At 42.3% G+C, this 22410-nt stretch overlaps 1 protein-coding gene across 1 annotated transcript in view; it reads right to left on the bottom strand.

Moving 5' to 3' along the window:
- CNTN3 (contactin 3) overlaps window positions 1–22410 on the bottom strand; it is a 165194-nt gene that overhangs the window by 18848 nt on the left and 123936 nt on the right. The window contains exons 10-11 of the mRNA XM_080995688.1: window positions 10496–10623; window positions 9494–9669 (exon numbers count right to left, since the gene is read on the bottom strand). Of these exons, the coding sequence (XP_080851814.1) occupies window positions 9494–9669; window positions 10496–10623 (304 nt within the window). The remainder of the gene's footprint in view (window positions 1–9493; window positions 9670–10495; window positions 10624–22410) is intronic.

The raw sequence follows: 22410 nt of genomic DNA, 5'->3' as shown, positions 1-22410 counted from the left end.
AACCTTTTGCTTGTGCTGTACGCACTGAGCTGCAACCTGTCCCCAAGAGGAAGAAACCAGCTTTGAAGTAACACTTCTATCAATAATTGCTTGCATGCAATGCAGTCTGTCTAGTGTGCACTAGCATGTGCATGCACAACAGAGATAGAACAGAATATGACAGAGGAAGATGAAATTATTTTCAGCAGCTAGATTTGCTTCCCTTGGGAATTTTGAGAAAGCTGGAGGGGAATAATAAAAAGGTGCCCTTTAAATTTAGATGAATAAAAGAACTGGGATTGTGGATGTGACCTGACTTCCTTTATGAACTGATCTGGACCCTGCAATCATCATCTGAAGCTCTTCTTCATGTGCCTCCTCCACAAGAGGTCCAGAGGGCAGCAACACAACAATGGGGGCTTTTCTGCTATGGCTCCCCGCTTGTGGAATGCTCTCCCCAGGGATGCTCGCCTGGCGCCTTCATTCCACATCTTTAAGCGCATGGTGGAAATGTTCCTCTTCAACCAGGCCTTTGGCTGTTTAACATTCTATGGCCTTTTAAATGTGTTTGTGGGAGGGGTGTTATTGGTTTGTTTTTGTTTTATTGTGTATTTTGTGTTCTCATTTTGTATTTGTATTTTGTTGTGAACTGCCCAGTGATCCTCAAATGAAGGGCAGTATAGAAAGTTAATAGTAAAAAATAATAAATAAAAATGTCAAGTACAAATGTAAGATGCTAAAAGCAAGCACACAACAAAACAACTCCAACCCCGGATTGGCTTCTAAGTAAGGATCAAAGGGTCATAGATGTAAAGTGAGAAAATTTCATTTTAGTGGAAGAAACTCTGTCTAAGGATACCATAGGACACTGAATTGGGAGTCTCGGTAGCCAAACTCTGGCCTCTTTCTGCCTGTGCAAGTAAGGCAAAAGACAGAGAAGTAGGTACGGAAGGCCAGGCCTTTGCTGCTGGGTACCACCATGTACTATGGGCACAAAACACCTGTCACCTGCCATGCCCAGGCTGAGCCTTGTTACATAACCAGCCAAGTTATCCATGCGGATAATGGGTCTCTTATTATCCCAGGTCTTTGCTTCTTCTCTTTAGCCTGAGCAATTTAACCTTTTGCCTGCCATCTGACTCTGATATTACCTATGCCCTCAATTACTAGCTGAAACTAGCATCCAGCCCCAAATTGGGCAGACAGGTGCGAGCAAATATAAAACTGACCTTATAAAAAAAAGAAGCCAAATGACTTGGGTACTCATTGTTCTATCCAGAGATGTTTGTAATGAGGATCTCCTTAAAAAGAGAGCAGTTCTTAGAAGCATTAAAAATTCCAGTTCCAGTGACAGAAGGCTGACAAGTGGTTTTCTCTCTCTCTGTGCCTCATTTTTCAAACTTGCAAAACTTTATCTTCCCGAAGCACAAATGTCTACTGTGACTTCACACTTCAAGACACCACACTTTGTATGACCCTTAACAATGCATCGGCTCTGGATCCATTCCAGTCCGGCTTCCGCGCTGGTCATGGGACCGAGACGGCTCTGGTCGCCCTAACAGATGATCTCCGCAGGCAGCTGGATCGAGGCGGGTCGGGGCTGCTGATTCTTCTAGACCTGTCAGCAGCCTTCGACATGGTCGATCACGAACTCCTGGACCACCGCCTTGCCGACGTGGGGATCCAGGGCACAGTCCTTCAATGGCTGCGCTCGTTTCTCTCTGGTCGGGGACAGAGGGTGGCGCTTGGGGGGGAACTGTCATCCCGCCACTCCTTGGTGTGTGGAGTGCCCCAGGGTGCGATACTCTCCCCGATGCTTTTTAACATCTTTATGCGCCCCCTCGCCCAGCTTGTCCGGAGTTTTGGGCTGGGCTGCCATCAGTATGCTGATGACACCCAACTCTATCTGTTGATGGATGGCCATCCTGACTCGGCCCCAGACACACTGATCAGATGCTTGGAAGCTGTGGCTGGATGGTTACGTGGGAGCCGGTTGAAGTTAAATCCTTCGAAGACAGAGGTCCTCTGGCTGGGACGGGACGATATGGGATTGAGGGGGCAACTCCCATCTCTTGCGGGGGTGCAATTAGTGCCAGCACCGTCCGTTAAGAGTTTGGGTGTAATCTTCGATACCTCCCTCTCCATGGAGGCGCAGATTGCAGCTATAACAAAGGCGGCATTTTTTCATCTCCGCCAAGCTAAGCAGTTGGCTCCTTACCTCTCTCGCCCTGACCTAGCCACTGTGATCCACGCGACGGTCACCTCCAGACTGGATTATTGTAACTCGCTCTACGTGGGGCTGCCCCTGAGACTGACCCAGAAACTCCAGCGGGTGCAGAATGCCGCAGCGAGACTCCTTACGGGGTCTTCGCTGCGGGATCACATTCATCCGGTGCTATACCAGCTGCACTGGCTCCCGGTGGAGTACAGGATCAGGTTTAAGGTGCTGGTTTTAACCTTCAAAGCCCTATACGGCCTAGGACCCTCGTATCTACGGGACCGCCTCTCCTGGTATGCCCCACAGAGGAACTTACGGTCTTCAAATAAAAACATCTTGAAGGTCCCAGGCCTCAGAGAGGTTAGGCTGGCCTCAACTAGAGCCAGGGCTTTTTCGGCTGCGGCTCCATCCTGGTGGAACGCTCTGTCACAAGAGACAAGGGCCCTTCAGGACTTGACATCTTTCCGCAGGGCCTGCAAGACAGAGCTGTTCCACCAGGCCTTTGGTCAGGGCGCAGCCTGACTCCCTCCTTTGGCAATCTTTACAATACTTTAGTTTATGGTTGCCATCAATTTTGATTTTAATTAATTCTTTGATGTTTTTATAACGTTGCACTATTTTAGTGTTGTTAGCCGCCCTGAGCCCGGCTTCGGCTGGGGAGGGCGGGATATAAATAAAATTTATTATTATTATTATTATTATCAGTGTCAGATAGACACTTGTGTGTTTCTGTCAAATAAAATCATCTCACACTGTGCATGTATGCTTCTACAGGAAACCACCAGTAATTTATTTTGATTGTTCACAATCTATAACACCAACAATAAATAATGAAAGAAACGAAGAATAACAACTAAACAGAGGACAGGAGTTAGGCAAGCATTTTCTTTTCTAAGGCTACAAAAACAGCAGTGCATAAGAGCCAAAAATCAATCCCGTTAAGAGAGAGACAGAGAGAAGATAACAGGATGACCCACTGAGAGTTTCTTAAGCACAAAGCCACGTTCATAAGAAAAAGAAATGCTGACTTTGTTGCAAAGAGTTTATTGGGTCTTTTTTGGATGGAGATTTCTCGTTTGTGGTGGGATGGTTGGGTAAGAGAGTTTTTATGAATGGATGGAAAGAGGGAATGTTAATTATTGTGCTGCTTTGTATTGCAGGAAAGATCTTGCGTTTTGGGGGTGGTGTGTGCACACTATGTGTGCTGCATGCATGGGTGGTGTGCATGCATGCATGTTCATGCGCGCACCTTGTCAACTTTTTGGCCCCACTCACCACTTACATAAGGACCTTGGAACACTGGCAATCAGGAAACACAACCCTCAGGCTCAAAAAAGTTCTCTAGATATGGTTTAGATGCTTTATTTTCCTTCTGTTTCCCTTATGATCTCAATCAGCAGCACTTTAATCTTTTGATTAAATTATTTTCAGTGGCCTTTGCTTTCCAAAAATGCAAAGTCACGTCTTATCTAAAAGAAAGTGTCTTAAACCAAATGTAATATTCTCCTTGCCAGTTTTTTTGAAGTGACTAGCTTAATTGAAAACTTAAGTACCTGGTAATGATTGACTATTTCTATGTTTAATACAAGCTGGAATATCTGTAAAAAGTGTTGTATACAATTAATGGGAAAGAGTGTGATGTTTGGTGTAAAAAACTGCGGCTCAAAATTCTTCCAGAGAGCACAACATATAAATTCACACAACAGTGAGAACTGACAGTGTAAAGCAACCCTCAAGGCTAAGACACCCACATTCACCCTTTCCAGTGCGGTAATTTATTTGCTGAAATAAATCTTGCACTAAGTATAAATTTGCCTGTGGGATTGTCAAACTCTATATGTAAGCTTGTGCACCTCTCCGATGACAAGTTTGAATAGACAAAACAATGCTGTATCTAATCACAGTGAACAATATCATGTTGGCAAGAGAGAGAGTGAAAGTTGAATTCCAATATTAATCATTCACCGTATCACCAAGGATGTGCTACCAAAGCCTTAGCATTTTGTGTAACTCAGTATTGGGTATTGTGAAAGCACTACAAAAATAGTGCAGCAACATGCTCTCAAACTGCCAATGTTTCTTGGAATCCTGACAGTCGGAGAGATTTCATTCACATCCATAGCCAGTGAAATTAGACACGTGTTGCTGTGGATAAGTCACAATGACAGGAAGGTCACCTTCCCTGACCGGCACTACGCTGACCCTTGAAACAGAAATCACCAGCAGTCTGGGTGGTATTAAAACGAGTAACCACATTGCAACCATTTCTAATACTGATGTCTACCCAGTTTCAGCTGATATTAGGCTTTCTGACACAGTGATATCTGCACTGGCATACAGGCAGCATGTTGACAGTTCAGAAGCTGTGTGCATCATCTGTCAAGAGAATGGTAAGGCAATTTTTGTTTAATCCTTACTTGCCTGGACATCTGGGGTGGTGGTGGTGGAGACTAGCTTACTACACACCAGGCAAAATGTAGTATTTAAGGACTATACAAACCTGCCTGCATGCGTGTGTGCTCTCTAGTCTGTCTCGTGTGTGCTTTTCTGAAGAAGTGTCACCTCAATTAGCATATGCTATCAAAGACCATCTGTAGTTCACTCCCACAGTACTGGAGAAATCTGGGCAAAACTTCTAATTTTAATCCCCTGCTTTTAAAGAGATGAGCTTGTGACGTTAACACATGAGAGACAGCACTGTTCAGGGAAGTTTTTAATATTTAACACTGTACTGTTTTTAACACTTGATTGGGAGCCGCCCAGAGTCGCTGGGGAAACTAAGCCAGATGGGCGGGGTATAAATAATAAATTATTATTATAATGATGAGCGTGCTGGAGGTGAAATAGTTAAACAGGTTACCCAATCAGGACCCAGGGGGTGGAGTCAGAGGGACTATAAAACTAGCTCTGGGAGGAGTTTGTTGGGAGGTTGGCTGGAGTGGGAGTGAATTAGGATAGAGTTTGTGGGTAGGTTGAGTTAGTGTAGTGAAATAAGCTGAGTCAGGAATAGTTAGGGGCTAGGAAGACAAGAAAATATCTGAGTGGTGGTTTAGTGAGTGAAAGCAGGTAGTGGAAGTTATAGGTCTGGATAGGCACCCCTTGAATGTAATTGACTGATACTGTTTATGAAGCCACAAGCTTGTTAAACTGCAATAAATAAACAAAAGTTTATGTTCCAATTTAACCCTGACTGGACTCAGTATTGTACCAGGTAGGGCCTGGGTGGTGGCAGCGAGAAATAAAGTGGTGGCACAGAGATCGATAGATGGTGAAACATCCGGGGACCCTGTGTGATCACCACAGAGCTCACCTCACCTTGGGAAGGAAGTACACGTGTGCATATGTTGGACTGGATTTAACTAGTTACAAATGTTCCAGAGCAGACATCTAAAGGAATAAAGCTCTGGAGTAGGGCTGTGTGATGTTAGGTTTTCAATATTGTGATGCATCACCAGCAAAACACTGCGGTTTGGCGATAAACTGCAATGTTGAAACAAGCTGACGAGGCGCTGGGAGAACCTGCCTCAGCTCTCATGGTGGGACCTGAGGTGCTTTCAGCCCAGCATCTGGCGGGCTGGGGACAAGGCATGCAAGTAGGAGCAGGATCGAGGCTGCTCAGCTGGGGAGCGTGAAGCCTCTGCTTCCCAGCTTAGAGATCCCTGACCCCGCTCCTGCTTGTATGCAAGTAGGAGAGGGATCGGCGCTGCTCAGAGCCCCTGCGCCACCTGAAGGCAGCCGGACGGAACAGGGGCTGGGGTCGCGGAAGGTGGAAGGCGGAAGCAGCCCAGCAGCTGCATCTGACAGCGCCTGCACTGCCTCTGATGCAGCTGCCGGGCTGCCTCAGCCTTGCCAGGCGGTGCTCCTTTAAACTTCTCCATTGAGGGGAAGGCAGCCGGGAACCCCTCAATGGAAAAGTGTGACGGAGCCTGCACCTCCCCAGCTGAGCAGACCCGATCCAGCTTCTGCTCCCGTGCAAGCAGGAGTTGGGTTTGGGCTCCCTCAGCTGGGAAGCGGGAGCACTTGTAGCAGAGCCCCCCTGCGCAGTTGGCTTGTGCAAAATGATGGTGAGTTGGAGGCTCCATAAAACTGCTTGGCTGAGACAAGGGCAGTGGCGTGCTCCTCAGCCAAGCAGTTTAAAGAAGTGGAGGAACCAGAAGTATCTCCCTCTGCCAGTATGAGGGGCAGACCATGGTGGCGGTTTCACTCAGCGGTATATTGCTGGTGAAACCGCCACCGCTTGAGTCCTTCTGCCTCCAGCACCGGCAGATTTTGTTCCTTCAGTGCTCAGTGTGCTGAAGGAAAGAGGACTCAGAAGCAGCAGCCGTTTCACCAGCGATATACTGCTGAGTGAAGCTGCCATTGTGGTCTGCCCATCAAAGCTGTCCTGGGTGATATACTGATATACTGATGTGAAGTGGAATTCAACGTCACCCTCTACCAATCATTCTGTTTGCACAAGCATTGCAGCTTGCTAGGTGAAACAATCCCCCTTCCCTTTCCCCCGTTCTTGGGGTTCGCTTGACTCCCCAAGAGTCAATTTCAGAGGGTGTGTGTGTGTGTGTGTGTGTGTGTGCAAAGCCCTGTTGCGCAAGCGAAAGTCCTTGCGCAGGGTTTGTTAGACCCTGTGGGCCCATAGCGCAACCCATTCACTTTCCTATATCTTTATTTCAGAGGTGGTGTGGAAGTTGAAATACAGTGGGGCTTAGAAGCTGGGATAACACGTTCAACTTGCTAAGTTTCTGCCACATGTCAAGCAGCGATCACTTGATCTGTCTTTATGTCTAAGCGTCCAAGCCTCTCAGTAGCTTCTCTCTCTTTGAAATTCCAGCCCTCTTTCCCTCAACAGCTTCATGGCATACGTGCTCTGAAAAGCTACCCTGCTCTCAAGCAATGCAGTTCTAAAAGTCAAGGAGGCAGCGCAGGCTAGAACTGAAAGCCTAGCGTAATAGGATGCGGTGACACAAGCTGATCCCAAGACTTCTTCTTTTGGCTTGAAAAGACCTGCAGTACTAGTTGCAGAAGATGGGTACTGCATCTCAGGTGCTAGAAACCAGGGTGAGAAGTTTAATTAGGCAGGAGACAGTAAGCTGTGTCTCATTCTGAAAGAACACTCACTGTATCAGCCCCTGTCAGCTAATCGTTAAGACGTCACCCTTTAAAATAAAAGCTGAATAAAACAATTCTAACAAACGATGCTTAACACTGGGGTAGGACACCCGGCCACCTGAAAAGAGGCCAGGTTTTGTTTGAAATGGTCTAAGTTAGGTATGATGGTAATGTGATTTCCCTGCCCCTCCCCGCCTCCCAGTTCTTCAAGGCCTCAAGAGGTGCTGCGCTGGAGAGGTTTCCAAAACCTCTGCTTTGTTTGTTTGTTTTAAAAGAGGTGGGAGGGAATTGACTGCTGGCAGACTGGAAGTGAAAAAAGTTGGCCCATGAACGTATGTGGAACACTACATGCAGTGCTTTGGATTCCTGCCATTAGCAATTAGTGGAATAAAGCTGTATAGTACCAACATTGCATTTTATCACAATCCAATCTTATAATTAGATATAACTTCATTATAATTTTAGTCTTTTTCATTTGAAAAAAAAGGAAAAATGATAGTTTCATTATAACAAGAGGAGAGTTCATTCTTGACTGCTGTTTTACCTTGGAGCGAGGCTACCGTTGGTGCCACAGTGTGGCCAGAAAGTTTATTTTTATTTTTAAAAAACAATTTTTATTGATTTTCTTCTCTGATAACAACTATCCAATATGATTACTTAACATTCATTTTCCAATTTTCCCCCTCCCTGTGACTTCCCCCAACTTCTGGTTTATTACATCAAATGTTGCATTCTGCTGTTTGTACATAATACTATGTTATCACCTGTTATATTTCTTGTTCTCTGTAAATAAAATTGTAAATGTTTATTTAAATCTTGCCGAGTCCAATTTTTTTTGTTTGTTTGTTTCTGCAAATAAGTTGTAAAAGTGTGGCCAGAGAGTTTAAATCTCCCTGCTCCTTTTCCCACTGCCCCAATTTGGATTGTCCCCCACCTGAATGTAGCAAAAGAAAAGCAGAAAAAAGCATAATGTTTAGTAAGGGGGAGGGGGGGAGACACGATCATATGATTCATGTCAGGTCCAATTTAGTCTTAAACTTTATAGGGGAATATAGCGCACAATTCCATGGGTACTTGGACTCTCTTATTTATTCATAAAATTATTTATGAATTTGCATTTTGATCCAAAAGCACACCAGCCAAGCAACACACAATTCAAAAACTGGAATTTAAAGCAATATTATGAGGAACAGATTAGGAACAAGAAAAATGCACAATTAAAGAGAAAGGGCAGAATGAAAAGCTACAAAGAACAAGTAAGTTTTAATAGCTTGCCTAAAACTAAAGAAGAAGCCACTCTAACCTTCCTTGGGAGGGAGTTCCACAGCTGGTATATCACTGGCAAAGCCCCTGCCCAATGTTCTCTGCAATTAGCCTCACTATGGCTGCATTTGCTTGTCATGCTAAGCCATGGCTTGGCACATATGTGCTGGTTCCCAAGGAGGAGATTGCACCTTCTCAGGCATTTTTAGGCCACTTGCTGTGCCATCTTAACCCAGGATTGTGGTTTAAGGTCCCTCTTCCTGAAACATGACTTGTAGCCAAGGATTGTCCCAAGGTTATAGGTTGTGATTAAGAAGATAGCTTAACTATGATCCCTTAGCTGTGGTCTTGGGCTAATCTAAAAACTTGGAGAGGAACATAGTGGGTGTGAGCAACTATTAAGGAGGCAGAACATTCAGGAAATCATGACAAGCCATACTCTGGTTTACTGTGACATGAAAACCGGACCTTTGTGACAGAGCCGCCAAAGCAGATCATAAACTACAAGAAAGTTTTTATGGTAGGAGTCATCCTAGACATAACAGGAGCAGCTATATCTTCCAGGGACGGGAGGTGTTATGTTCAAACCCAAAAAAGGGTATATAAATGAGTGGAGCAAAATAATATCCTGGCAAAATGGATGGGCTATTGCAAAAGAGAATATGTAAATTCAATCCACTTGTAAGTACATTTCTACAACTAATAAAAAGGTGAGATTTATTTTGCAGAAATTCCTCTACCGTCGAATCCATTAATAATATGCAGCAAACCCCACATTATCATTAGCAGTTTAATGGTTATGTATTGTTTTTGTCATTAAAAAGCTACAAACGTACTAAGTTTAGTAAAATAATTTTTTGCCCTTTCCAGATGACCGTTACAGTTAACGATAACAACCAGAAGATAAATAAATACTTTACAACTTACCCCACCTACTCTCTCAAAATGAGATGCATCTTTTCTGAAGTCAGTCAATGCACTGTTAAAATACCATGTAAAACTAATGTCCAGCAGTGGATCGTGCTGAACTTGACAGGGCAAGATAACACTTTCCCCTACTGAAACATCCATGTTTGAAGGTGCCAGAGTTATCCGAGTTGGTTCTGTGGAGAAAAGGAAGAGTCAGTTTCAGCTGTCTGAATTACTGTTCTACTTTCCTGAATAGTTGTGTATGTTTTTTTAAGTATAATTTTGTATACAACACACACACAAAACTGAGTCAAAGACTTAAGTACAGTTTCCCTGCCTCAAAGATTTTCCAATCTTTCAGGAATGTTAGAAAACATCTCAACAGTAGAGGGGAAATCTGATGAAACTGGAAACTGTGCAAAATCTGCCTTTGAAACAAGAATGCACTGTGAAAAAATATAGGCATAAACATACTGCAGAATTAAAAACCTAAGAGAGGATTGAGGATTGAGAATGACAACCAGAGTATATGGAATGCACTTTTTTATGTATTATGAAAAAGCATTTCAAATCTCCAGTACTGTCCTTGACACAAACCCAATTTTCCTGCTTTTTTTTTTGGTAATGGAATTGTCATATATATTTTTAAAGCAAAAATTAGTTCCATTTCAAAACAGTAAACCTGTTCCCTCTCCACAAATACATGGTCAAGTATAGACTAAGATTAAGGCAACAGAGATTTCATATGGCTGTCCATGGAGGCTATCAGAAAGTTTCATAGAAAAAGCTGAAACGTCACCATATAAAAAACTCTGAAAGATAGAGCATTCCATATAAGCAGTCTAATATATAAAACCATTTTCCTATGAGCTTAGCAAGAGCACTGATTACATATTTCACATGAATTGTGCATGCAGTACTAATTGAAAGTAAACTGAAAATTCAAAACTGGAATGTCTGTTTCACAAATTTCTCAGTTCATACAATTTGCTACTGATAGACAATTAGCTATCTAATTACCTGTAACTAATAAGCTAGTTGAACTACTAGCTTTTCCAAACTGGTTCTCTGCCAGGCAAGTATAACTTCCAGCATCTGATTTACTCACATTAGCTATTCGGAGGCCTCCATCTTTTAATAGTGAAATTCTAAAAATAAAAGAGATGGGGGAAAAAGAGTGTAGCTTTGCAAAGAGAAATATGTGTATTCTTTAAATGCTTTAATTGCAACACATACACACACAGCTCCCTAATGTTCTTAAGAGAAAGTGAAATAATACTTTCTATTCCAACCTCCTCTGGCTACAGAGTAAGAAATTTATGTGGCAGCTTCATCAACCCTACATTTACAAGCCTTGGAGATGCTGTGCCTATGTGAAGTGAAAACACAGCAAAACAGCAACCCAAAACCTTTAAAATTCTCCAACTATTGAAAAAGTTATAAAGAGAGGAGCAGTCCGGGTCAGCCTTTCTCAACATGCACTACAACTCCTATTGTAGTGGAATGGCCAGGGGTCAGGGATGATGAGAGTTGAAGTTCAAGAAGAGCTGGGGACCCAAGGCTGAGAAAGGCTGGTCTGGATAATAGGAATTTCAGATGATGTATTCTGGACTGTACTAGTGAGTAGAGCTTCCTGAACAAACTAAATAAACTCCTGGATTAGTGTTCTTTAGGGCCACCTTCTAGTGCCCTCCAGATCTTGTTGGACAGCAACAAAAGTCATCCTTTCCAAGGGAGAGCGCACTTATACTCAGGTCCCGCTACTGGGCTTCCCACTGGCATCTACTTAAACACAGTGAGAACAGAGTGCTGGACGAAAAGGAATAGCAAGGCTCTTCTTATGTTCTTATTCCTGACCATTGACCATGCTGGCTGGGCTAATGGGAGCTGAGTCCATCAACTTCTGGGATACACCGGGCTACTTTACAGAGTCAGAAAAGACCACTATCACAGGATTGTTCCACACAGGAGGGGAAAAGGCTTTGCACACAGTGGCTATAAGTCGGTAATGGATATTACTATAAAGCTACAGAGGAGAAGGATTTTGATTTTGATTTTTTGGAAGAAGGTAAGACTGTCAAGGGAGGAAGAGGCATCAGAGAAATCACGGGAGGAAATGAAGGGAAATTAAAGCCCACAATTTATGGCATATTTCCGTTTGGAATAATCATAGCATACAATACCTGAATATATAAGTGCACTGGACAAAGCAACTGTGCGGCACTGAACAGGGAGCACCGGGCCCCTTTGTCTTGTTAACTGCAGAATACTTTACAAGCAGCAGTCAGATACATATATTCAAGAAGGGAAAACGTTATGTATAAGGTGTATGATTAATGCACAATCCTCTAAAAGGTGAATGAAATGGTAATGTAAGCCGAAAATATATGTCTTCAAAAATTAGTTTAAATTCTGTCCTTTTAGCTCTATCATGCAGCAACAAAAAATGTTAAAATTAATCACTCCTCTGAGAAAATAACAATTATGTAACCCTTTAGTATAGATGAGTTCAAGCTGGGAGTTGCTTTTAGAAGAGCAATGGCATGAGATAATACTTCCTCAGCTCATTTCCATCTCTGCTTTACAGTGTTTACCCAATGGTGGAACAGAAAGTTCTTGAAAAGAGCTCCAGAATAATAAAGGGAGCTTAAGGGGTTTTGGATTTATTATTTCTAACATTTATATCTTGCTGTTCCTCTAAGGACCTCATGGCAGAGTGCAGAGCTCTCCCCCATCCTATTTTATCATTCTTGGATAGTGACTGGCCCCAGCTCTCATCCAGCGCTCAGCTGCACTATGCAGGTTTGTAAGAAAGCAATAAATTCAGGCTACAAATGGATGCAATAGGAAAGCACATACTTCAGCCATGCTGCATGCTGCAAGAGTGCCTTCACAACAAGCAGAGACTGGTTCAGAGTCTTTGCTGGCTTCTTCACTGGACTACTACTGCCTCCTGTTCCCCCTCCAGTGTTTTGAGGTCCTATGCCTCTAAATACCAGTTGCTGGAAATCACATGTAGGGAGAGGGCTGTTAGACTCACATCCTGCTTATGAGCTTCCCATAGGCATCTGGTCACCCAGTTTGGGAACAGAATGCTAGACTAAAGGATGAAGTGGTAGTGGAGGAAGCCGCAGTAGTGGGGAGTGAATGGGATAAAACCATTAAAAGCACTATATACAGTGGTTCCTCGCTTTTCGAACGTCTCCGTTGACGAACATTTCGGTTTTTGAACGCTGTAAACCTGGAAGTAAATGCTTCAGTTTTTGAACTCACCTCAGAAGTTGAATATTCTGTACAGTCATACCTCTGGATAAATATGCTTCAGGATAAGTATTTTCGGATTGCACTCCGTGGTGACCCGGAAGTAATGGAGTGCATTACTTCCGGGTTTCACCGCTCGCGCATGCGCAGAGAGTCAAAATGACGTCACGCGCATGCGCAGAAGCAGCGAAATGCAACCCGCGCACACACAGATGCGTCTTACGTTCTATTCAGGATGCGAACAGGGCTCCGGAATGGATCCCGTTCGCATCCTGAGGTACCACTGTATTGAGTTCTCTGTACTGAGTTTTCCGTTTTGAGGCTTCCATATTGAGTTTTCGGTTTTCGAATGTTTTGGAACTCTAACTATCTTCCAGAAGAGATTACGTTTGAAACTGAGGTACCACTGTATTACACTTTCCAGACTAATGCACAGATTCAACTAAAGCTGGAACCAGTATGAGTCCCACTAGTGCAAAAGGGTTTCCCTGCTCTTCTCCCCCTGCACAGGTCTAGGGGGTTGTGAGAATGCCCAGAACAATAAGTGGTGGAAGAGGGGGAGATTGTATGGCAAGCTGAAACGTTTGCAATGATGGAGTGGTCTCCTTAGTGCTACTTCGAATTCCACCCCAAATTTATATTAAGTATTCTTCTTTTCCTTCCAGATGAAATGATTAAAATTTGGAAAAAACCAGATAAACTTACCTTGGGACTAGATCTACCTCTCATGCTGCTAGTTAGCTATCTGTGCATTAAATCTGTGCTACAAAATTTGTCTTTGCTCTCAAGGGCACCTCTGAAAGCTGCTTATGAATGGAACTGAAAAATGACTGATGCATTTCATAAGTACCACAGATTACAGCAGTATGTGGTTGGTTGGTGCTATACAGTCTCAAATTCCATTTTTAGAGGATTCTAGTGGTTCACATCTATCAGCTTTGCCACATCAATGCAAAACAATGTTGACAGCAGCACTGAGTTGGCACAGAAAGAAGACCTGGCATATTACACCAATGCCTATTAAAATAAACAATGTAGGGTACTTTGAGGTACTTGGAAGTCAAACACGTGTCTGAGTTGATATTGTACGTTTCAACTGCCTATATTTATGTATCGCCCTTTTTGATATACACAAAGCAAATCAATGACAGAAAGTATGTATTCTAAAAAATGCCTTTATTAGCAAAGAAACCTGCCACAAGCCAGCTATCTAAGCTGATTTACACGAGCTATCTAAGCTGATTTACAAAGAAGACATTGACATATCTGCTATCAACAACCCTTCCTGCTTGAAAGAGAAGCCAGTCCAATTGTAAATGTTTGATGACTTAAGAGAGAAAATAACCCACATAGTCTAATATGGCACTCATTTAAAAATGACTGGAAATGGCCTAGTTTTTATGCTTCACTTATAAGTGAAAGACATGGATTACAGTACGGTTCTCTCTTTATCAATACTCTACTGAAATGTCTAGTACCTAAAGAGCTCTGCCTATTCTTTCAGATATTATATTTCAATTTTAAGCAGCTATAAGTGGACTGTTGGTAGACTTTGAAGGGGGTACAAACACTGATGAAACTGTAATAAATGCTTAACATTTGCAGAAAGTTGAACTGTGGCCTCACTAACTACCAGGATCAAAATGCCTCTCCTCCCACGTAATAACATGCTTATCAAGTATACAGGCACATCAGCAAACATACATAATCAGAAATCATTCTCCCTTTCTTTCAGAAGGAACAGATTTTCAATATGAACCTTCCTAAATAATTATAGCAGGATGGCTGAAATAAATATGGGACCAAAATATCAATGGTTCCTAAAGATCCTTTATTTAAGCTAAAGTTTATGGATTTGAACATATGCTGTCATGTTAGCTACAATGGGACGAAACAAAACATGTTTAATCAAATTGTTCCAGTTTAACTGGGATGTCAATGAGGCACCATGAATAATTGCTTATATCTGTTTGATATGTAAGAACATTTGGGAAGATGGATGAAACCAACTCAGAAGACAGCAGAAATGACTTTTATAATACAGTCGTACCTTGGAAGTCGAATGGAATCTGTTCTGGAAGTCCATTCGACTTCCAAAATGTTTGGAAACCAAAGGATGGCTTCTGATTGGCTGCAGGAAGCTCCTGCAGCCAATCGGAAGCCGCATCAGATGTTCGGCATCCCCCAAAAAGTTAGAAAACTGGAACACTCACTTCTGGGTTTCAATTGTTCAGGAGACGAAACGTACGAGTACCAAGGCGTTCAACAACCAAGGTATGACTGTATAAGAAATCAAAGAGTAACATACTGATGCTCAAAAGTAATTGGCTTTTTTGCTATCACCCAACTTTTTTGAACTATTTCACAGACACCAGAGGAAAATATTTCAGGAGAAACCTTGCTTTGCATACTAGAATTAAACAGAATACAGAGTACCTTAATAGGAATTTCATCTTGTTATTAGGTGCCTGCAAAGTAATAATGGACTATAAATAGAATCTTGTGAGACAGTTATTGAATATGACTGTACAATAAGATTATATATGATCCTAAAACTGCCAGTGAAACAGCAACTTCTCTCCCTGTGTAATAGAGATAGAATGGTTTTGCAACATGATAAAAAGTATATGCATCTGTTTTCACAGCATTTTATCTACTGGGGGGGATACTGTAAGTATACAAGGTCTAGAAACCAAGGCAAGGCATTATATTATATATCAACACGAGAATCTACACTGTCAAAATCCATGGCTCTGACACTGTGGAATTATAGGTCAGAACTATTATCTTTATAAGAGCCCAAGGGACTTGGTGGATCAAACCAGAGGTCCCTTTAGCTAGCACAGCATTCTATTTCCAGCTATGCTACCTAAAGCAACGGTTGTGAAAGCAGAGCAGAGTGAATGGTTCCATTAGAGCATAAGGAGAAGTTTACTGCAAAAGAACAAAGGTCCACCAAGTCACTATTTCTGCTACAATAGTGGAAGCTCACAAATAAGACATTAAGGGAACAAATGTGTCCTGATTTAAATTCTAAGTATTTGGTATTCTGAGGCATGCTGCTGCCTCTGACAGCTCTTCTTCTTCTTCTTCTTCTTCTTCTTCTTCTTCTTCTTCTTCTTCTTCTTCTTCTTCATATCACTTTTACAAAGCCGTAGGATGTTTTACATTTTTGTGTATGTGGCAGGAGTGGAGAAGGGAAGCATAGAATCATAGAATCATAGAGTTGGAAGAGACCACAAGGGCCATCGAGTCCAAACCCCTGCCAAGCAGGAAACACCATCAGAGCACTCCTGACATATGGTTGTCAAGCCTCTGCTTAAAGACCTCCAAAGAAGGAGACTCCATCACACTCCTTGGCAGCAAATTCCACTGTCGAACAGCTCTTACTGTCAGGAAGTTCTTCCTAATGTTTAGGTGGAATCTTCTTTCTTGTAGTTTGGATCCATTGCTCTGTGTCCACTTCTCTGGAGCAGCAGAAAACAACCTTTCTCCCTCCTCTATGTGACATCCTTTTATATATTTGAACATGGCTATCATATCACCCCTTAACCTCCTCTTCTCCAGGCTAAACATGGCCAGCTCCCTTAGCCGTTCCTCATAAGGCATCGTTTCCAGGCCTTTGACCATTTTGGTTGCCCTCCTCTGGACACGTTCCAGTTTGTCAGTGTCCTTCTTGAACTGTGGTGCCCAGAACAGGACACAGTACTCCAGGTAAGGTCTGACCAGAGCAGAATACAGTGGCACTATTACTTCCCTTGATCTAGATGCTATACTCCTATTGATGCAGCCCAGAATTGCATTGGCTTTTTTAGCTGCCGCGTCACACAAGCAGAATGGCTCTCTTGCGCAACCAGTTTCTGTTACTGTAAAACATAGGGTTCCAGAGGCCAGAGGGACTATGCATGTAGTACCATATGTGAACCAAGTCTTTTTAAACTGCTCTTTTCCATAGGAGCCTTTCATGCTCCCTAGGTATCCCATCTTGAAGATGGGGGCATCTTCTGTAGTAGCATTTGATGTGACCCTGGGAAACCACCGCTGGAACAGAAAACCTGCAACATTCTTTTTGTATCCATTGATTTCTAGTATGTCAGTTTTGAGACTGTAAAGGTAAAGGTAAAGGGACACCTGATAATTAGGTCCAGTCGTGGCCGACTCTGGGGTTGCGGCGCTCATCTCGCTTTACTGCCGAGGGAGCCGGCGTACAGCTTCCGGGTCATGTGGCCAGCATGACTAAGCCGCTTCTGGTGAACCAGAGCAGCGCACGGAAACACTGTTTACCTTCCCGCCGGAGTGGTACCTATTTATCTACTTGCACTTTGACGTGCTTTCGAACTGCTAGGTTGGCAGGAGCAGGGACCGAGCAACGGGAGCTCACCCCGTCACGGGGATTTGAACCGCCAACCTTCTGATCAGCAAGTCCTAGGCTCTGTGGTTTAACCCACAGCACCACCCGCATCCCCTGAGACTGTAGCTCAGTTCATATACAGATACTGAATAGCACAAGAATATGCTTAAAGGGGACTGTATTATGAGGCAAGTTTGAATGACTCACTCAAAAAAGAGAGGAAGCACCTCCCATTTTTCTCACCCACTAGATCCGTCTCTCTCCAGTCTGAGAATGAGCCACATGATGCTTTCACCTTAACAGCGTCCCCTAATTCAGATGGTACAGAGAAATGTGACTGGATATTATCTGCATATTGATGGCACTTCACTCATGGCAACAGCTTTCAGAGGCTTCCTAGAGATGGGGGCACTTCTTCAATGGTTCCAGTACTACCTCCAAGGTTATTTCAAGAAAGCAGTTATGGAAGACTAATCTTTGGCATTATAGGACTTGTCCTATTGTGTCCCACAAGGTTCCATCTTGTCCTCCATGCTATTTAGCACCTCCTGCCTTCCCGAGACACTCCAGAAGGATACCATGGTCGACAGTATCAAAAGCTGCCAAGAGACTGACTCTCCCCATCTCTCTCCCAATAAATGCTGTCAACTAGGGCGACCAAGGCAGTTTCAGTGCCATGAAACCAGGCTGGAATGGATCCAAGCAATCAAGTTTCCTCCAAGCATGCCTCAAACCTGAACCCCCACTCCACCTTCTTCAGTACATTGACCCAAAGGTCAGCATAATACTGTATGAAGAAAGTACAAGGTGGAGCAAGGGGCAGGGATTATGTGCTCTCCAGATTTTAATAGTGCTTTGCCCTATAAATTAGCTTCCCTGAAGAAACTTCCAGCGTAGCTATATATTAGTAGAAGCTCAAAATATCACTTGAAAAAGTTGATCTCATCTCCACCTCATCTTCCACCAAGGAAGCAGTCTTGTGTGTAGGTAAAGCAAGAAGCTGATAGAAGGGCAAGTACTGTTTTCCTGCATTCTATGAAGAAATGTAAAGTTAGGGCAGAGCTAGGGAGCCTTCCTGCTGGGATGGAGATCAGTCCATCACCCAAAACAAGGGGGTTTACACAGCCCTTCAGATCATCCACTTCAAAGAAGCAAAAGAATTAGAGTACTTCCATCAAAATGTACACAGTTTTATTCTGCTTTGAACACACTTCACTTTTAATTAAGTAGCTAATCCTGGGTTAATCTAATACATTCATTTCATAAGCCACTGCAAGATTTAGGTCAGAAATTCAGCTGCTGTATTTTTAAGAAACAACTTCCCCCTGGGTTTCTTTCCTAGCCAAAGCAATGATGCAAGCTCAAGCAGGGGCATACGGCTAGACAAACAACACTTCATAAAAATAACTGTGTTTTGACAATGGAATGTTAAAAGCAGATGTGTCTCTGGAAAAGGGTCAATTCAGTGGCTTTCAACTTGCTGAATAGCTTCTGCATATTTTACCTTCTTCCTCATTTCTTGATAGATGCAATTGAATTGGACACTGCCAGTGTATAATAAGCTGCAGTTCGCTTACCAGCATGTAAGTCCCACTGGACTCTAAAGGGATTACTTCTGAGTAAACTTGTAGAGGATTGTGCTGCTGTTGAAGCCCTGGGGCTGTATCTAAGTGATTGCACTTTTACTTGAACAACAAGTAACAATATTTGTTCCACCCCAGCTCCCAGCCCACACATGCCAAAATCTGCCCTGGGAGTGGTGCAGGGGCTTGCAGAGAAGGGCTGAATACTGTTACATTAGCAAAATTTGTTCTACTCGTGTGATGACTTAGTTGGATAGCTCATGGATAAGAAGTCCTACGCGGCAATTAATCACAGGTAGGTTTCCTTATGATCAGAGTATTACAAATTCTTCCTAGAAGACCAAATATAGTATAAGGGCTATGGTCACAGAAATTTGTAGATGGCTTTATAAAAGCTGTGTTGGTCTCTGGTTTCATCTTTCAGTTCCTGGTCTAAATTGCTCTCTCTACAGAAAATAAAACAATTTTTATTTATTTATTTTTTTAAAAAACCACACAATGTATGACCATAATGGCTAGGGAAGGATTCCAGTGAAGTGTTTTATGAATACCTTTTTCCTGGTGCACTGCAAAAGGCAAGTCAGCATAGAAATGTCTGAGATAAAATAAATAAATAAAAAGAATTGATAAACCATTTCCCCTACATTAGGATACTCGTACCAAAGACAAAAGACATGGATGCAGTAAAAACAACATTACTTCTGCATTTCCTTATTGCTTTTGTCTTTCCAGAGTAAAACCATTTGGTTGCTAGTCATAATGAAGGACATGTCAACGCTTGTCAAAGAGAATAAGGGAACATAAGAATAATCGGTAGTTTTCTGCACAGATAACTCTACTCGAAACAAATAACCTAACTTGCAACTATGAATGCTGATGCTATGCGAATCTTTTCATGAGAAATTACCTTAATTGGCTGAAATAACTCTTGTGGTATATTTCAAAATCATTTCTCATGCTCTCCATTCATAGTGCATAGTAACACGACTGACAATTATTTATACTGGATTCCCCCCCCCCCCCCCACTTATCTCAATCCTTTCAGTAATCTGGCACATTTAGAACAATTGTTATGTCCCATCTTTCCTTCAACAATCCCAATGAAACACCTTCTGGATAACAACAAACTTGTCAGTTTGGTTCCAAACAGAACACTCTAGTCACTCCACAATGTTGGTTCAACCATACCATATGCTAATGGTAATATGTCAACATAAGCTCCTTGCTGCCTTAAATGCACTGCTTTTCATTTGTTCCTAGTAATGGAAGCTATAGTTAGGTAAATATTAAGCTTCTGATAATGCTTTTTCTGTACCTAGAGATTCCCATACAATTAGTCTTCCTCAGACTAAATCAGTCTTGAGTTCTTCCTACTCACAGTTCATAGGGATGCCTTTGCAATTTTTTTTGAATCTTCACCTGCCATCCCTTAGTCTCTTTATATCACTGAGCTAGGATGATCGGGACAGTGTGCAGCATTCAAGGTCTAAGGGCATTAAAATCAATTTATGTAACAACAGAACGAGATTTCAAGTATTATTTTCTATCTCGTTCTTCATTTCTCAGTTCACTTTGTTTTGACTGCTGCTGCTGCAGAATGAGCACATATCTCCATTGAACTCTCCACAAGTGATGCTCCAGTCTAAGCTGTTACAGGTTAATTTATTACAACCTAGTCCTGTACATGAATAGTTCAATTTTTCCCTTCCAACACACATTTCCTTGCATTTGTCAGCATTGATTCTGAACTGTCAAGGTGCTGCTAGGCTGCCTGGCTTTATTAGCTCCCTTGGCACCACTTTGACTCTCCAGAATAATTTGTATCATCTGCTGATTTGCTATGGCGTTGCAACTTCTTCACAATGCATTTTATTTAGAAAACAACAGGAGGTGACTCATTGTTAAGCACCAGTCATTTCTTAATACGAATCTCTACCATGTATTCTTCCTTTTATGTGCATGCCTCACTTTTCAAATATTGCTTATGATGACACTATGGCACAAATCAAATCTCCAGAGACAATGACAACGTCTCATCAGTTTTGTGCTAAAGGCCAATTTGTGCTAAAATGCCCAACTGTTGGAACAGGGTGTGAGTTTGTATGAAATGATATTACGCCTGCAGTATTACCTGAGTACGTCACCTTTTTCTCAACATATAGCTTCTACTGTATTTCCCCCTCTAATTTCCACAATCAGCTGTGCACTCTCTCCCTCTCACACACAGTGCATGGAACAAAACTTTACAAACTTCAGGCAAGTTATATTCTGTCACCTAGACAGTATCTTGGTGACACAATTTAGTATCTGGGGATATATAGATATTCATGATGTTGCATTTTCAGTATTGATATTGTTGTTCTAGTGGTGTTGACAGTTATCCCTAACTTTCCTCATGTTCAGATCTATCCAATTTAGTTGAGATAAAAAAAAAAGCTATCTAAATGCATCAAGTCTTGCGCAAGATAGATGGAAACATAGTGTTGGTCAGCACTGAACTGAACATTTCAATGGGATGTGCATCCTTATTTGCATTAGAAGCTGTATTCCCAACTAGATCAAGGCATCATGCATTTGCTGGCCTAGTACTGTGCTGAACCACACTGAGTTGTGTGTTTTTTAAAAGAACTTCTCTTCCTGTGGAAGTATTTCCCCATATTTGGGGGAATGTTTAAAAAAAGGAGGAAGGGGGCAAGATTTGTGTACTTGCCTTAGGAACTGAATGAGGCAGCTGAGGACTCTTCAGTTTTGCTTCAAACATTGCAACAACAACAACCACCACCCATTGCTCTTTGCTGATAAAATTCCAACCTGGCAAGGCTTCCTGGAGCAATGCTGTCAAGTTGTTAAACCTCATTTGATGCTACAATTTCCTACCTAGTGACCCCCTTTCTTCAAATTCAGCTGAAAATGCCCTTCATCTGAGAAGCCTTTGTCTTAATTCCCTAGGTCTCACGCCCAAGTGAAACAAAGCCCTGGTACATGTTCTGCATTTGCTCACATCTATTCCCCGCCTTTCCTATTGCTTACTTTCCACTATTCTTTCTCCTGCGCATGACTAACTGAATTTAGATTATAAGCTTCCTGGGGCATAAAGTATTTTTGTTTTTGTTTGCTTAGGAACATACTTCAATTTCACTTTACTGGTCAGGTATACAGCCTAACCCGCACTGCAAACTCACAAAAGTATGTTTACTCAGGAAAAAAATCAGTCAGACTTCTTCCTTAGTAGAGTGTGTAGGATTCCACCTCCAGCCTTCGTATTATAAGCAGAAGTTATTTAGCTATTAAGGCTTTTGCTCCTTTTTTGTAACCCTGGAATCTTCAGTTCCTATCTTTTAAAATTCCTTGCTGTTGCAATCTATGTGCGTTTGTGCGTTGTGTTTATATATTACATTACAACAAGCACACACCCTATCTCATGCATTTTGCGAAGCAGGCTGTTGTGTGTATGAAAGACCACTTCACAAGAAATCGCTCTCTGAAGTGTTGCAACACTTCTGTAGCTACCGTTCTTAACCATATAATCAGAAAAAGACCAAATGTATGTGCAGTGTATCTGCTGGGGAACTGGGGAGACAGGATGTTGTTTCAGTGGCCTTGAATGTTACTCTGGTGGATCCAAAAAGGGGGGAAAGAGAAGCTCAATTACTTTTACAAAAGCTGTGTTTGCATGTTTATTACCTCGTTTAGATTAGTGCATATTATTATTATTATTATTATTATTCAGGATATGGACT

Source organism: Podarcis pityusensis, assembly GCF_964106645.2.
Source record: "Podarcis pityusensis genome assembly, chromosome: 2".
Lineage (NCBI taxonomy): Eukaryota > Metazoa > Chordata > Lepidosauria > Squamata > Lacertidae > Podarcis > Podarcis pityusensis.
This window is presented reverse-complemented; position numbering and strand designations above follow the sequence as displayed.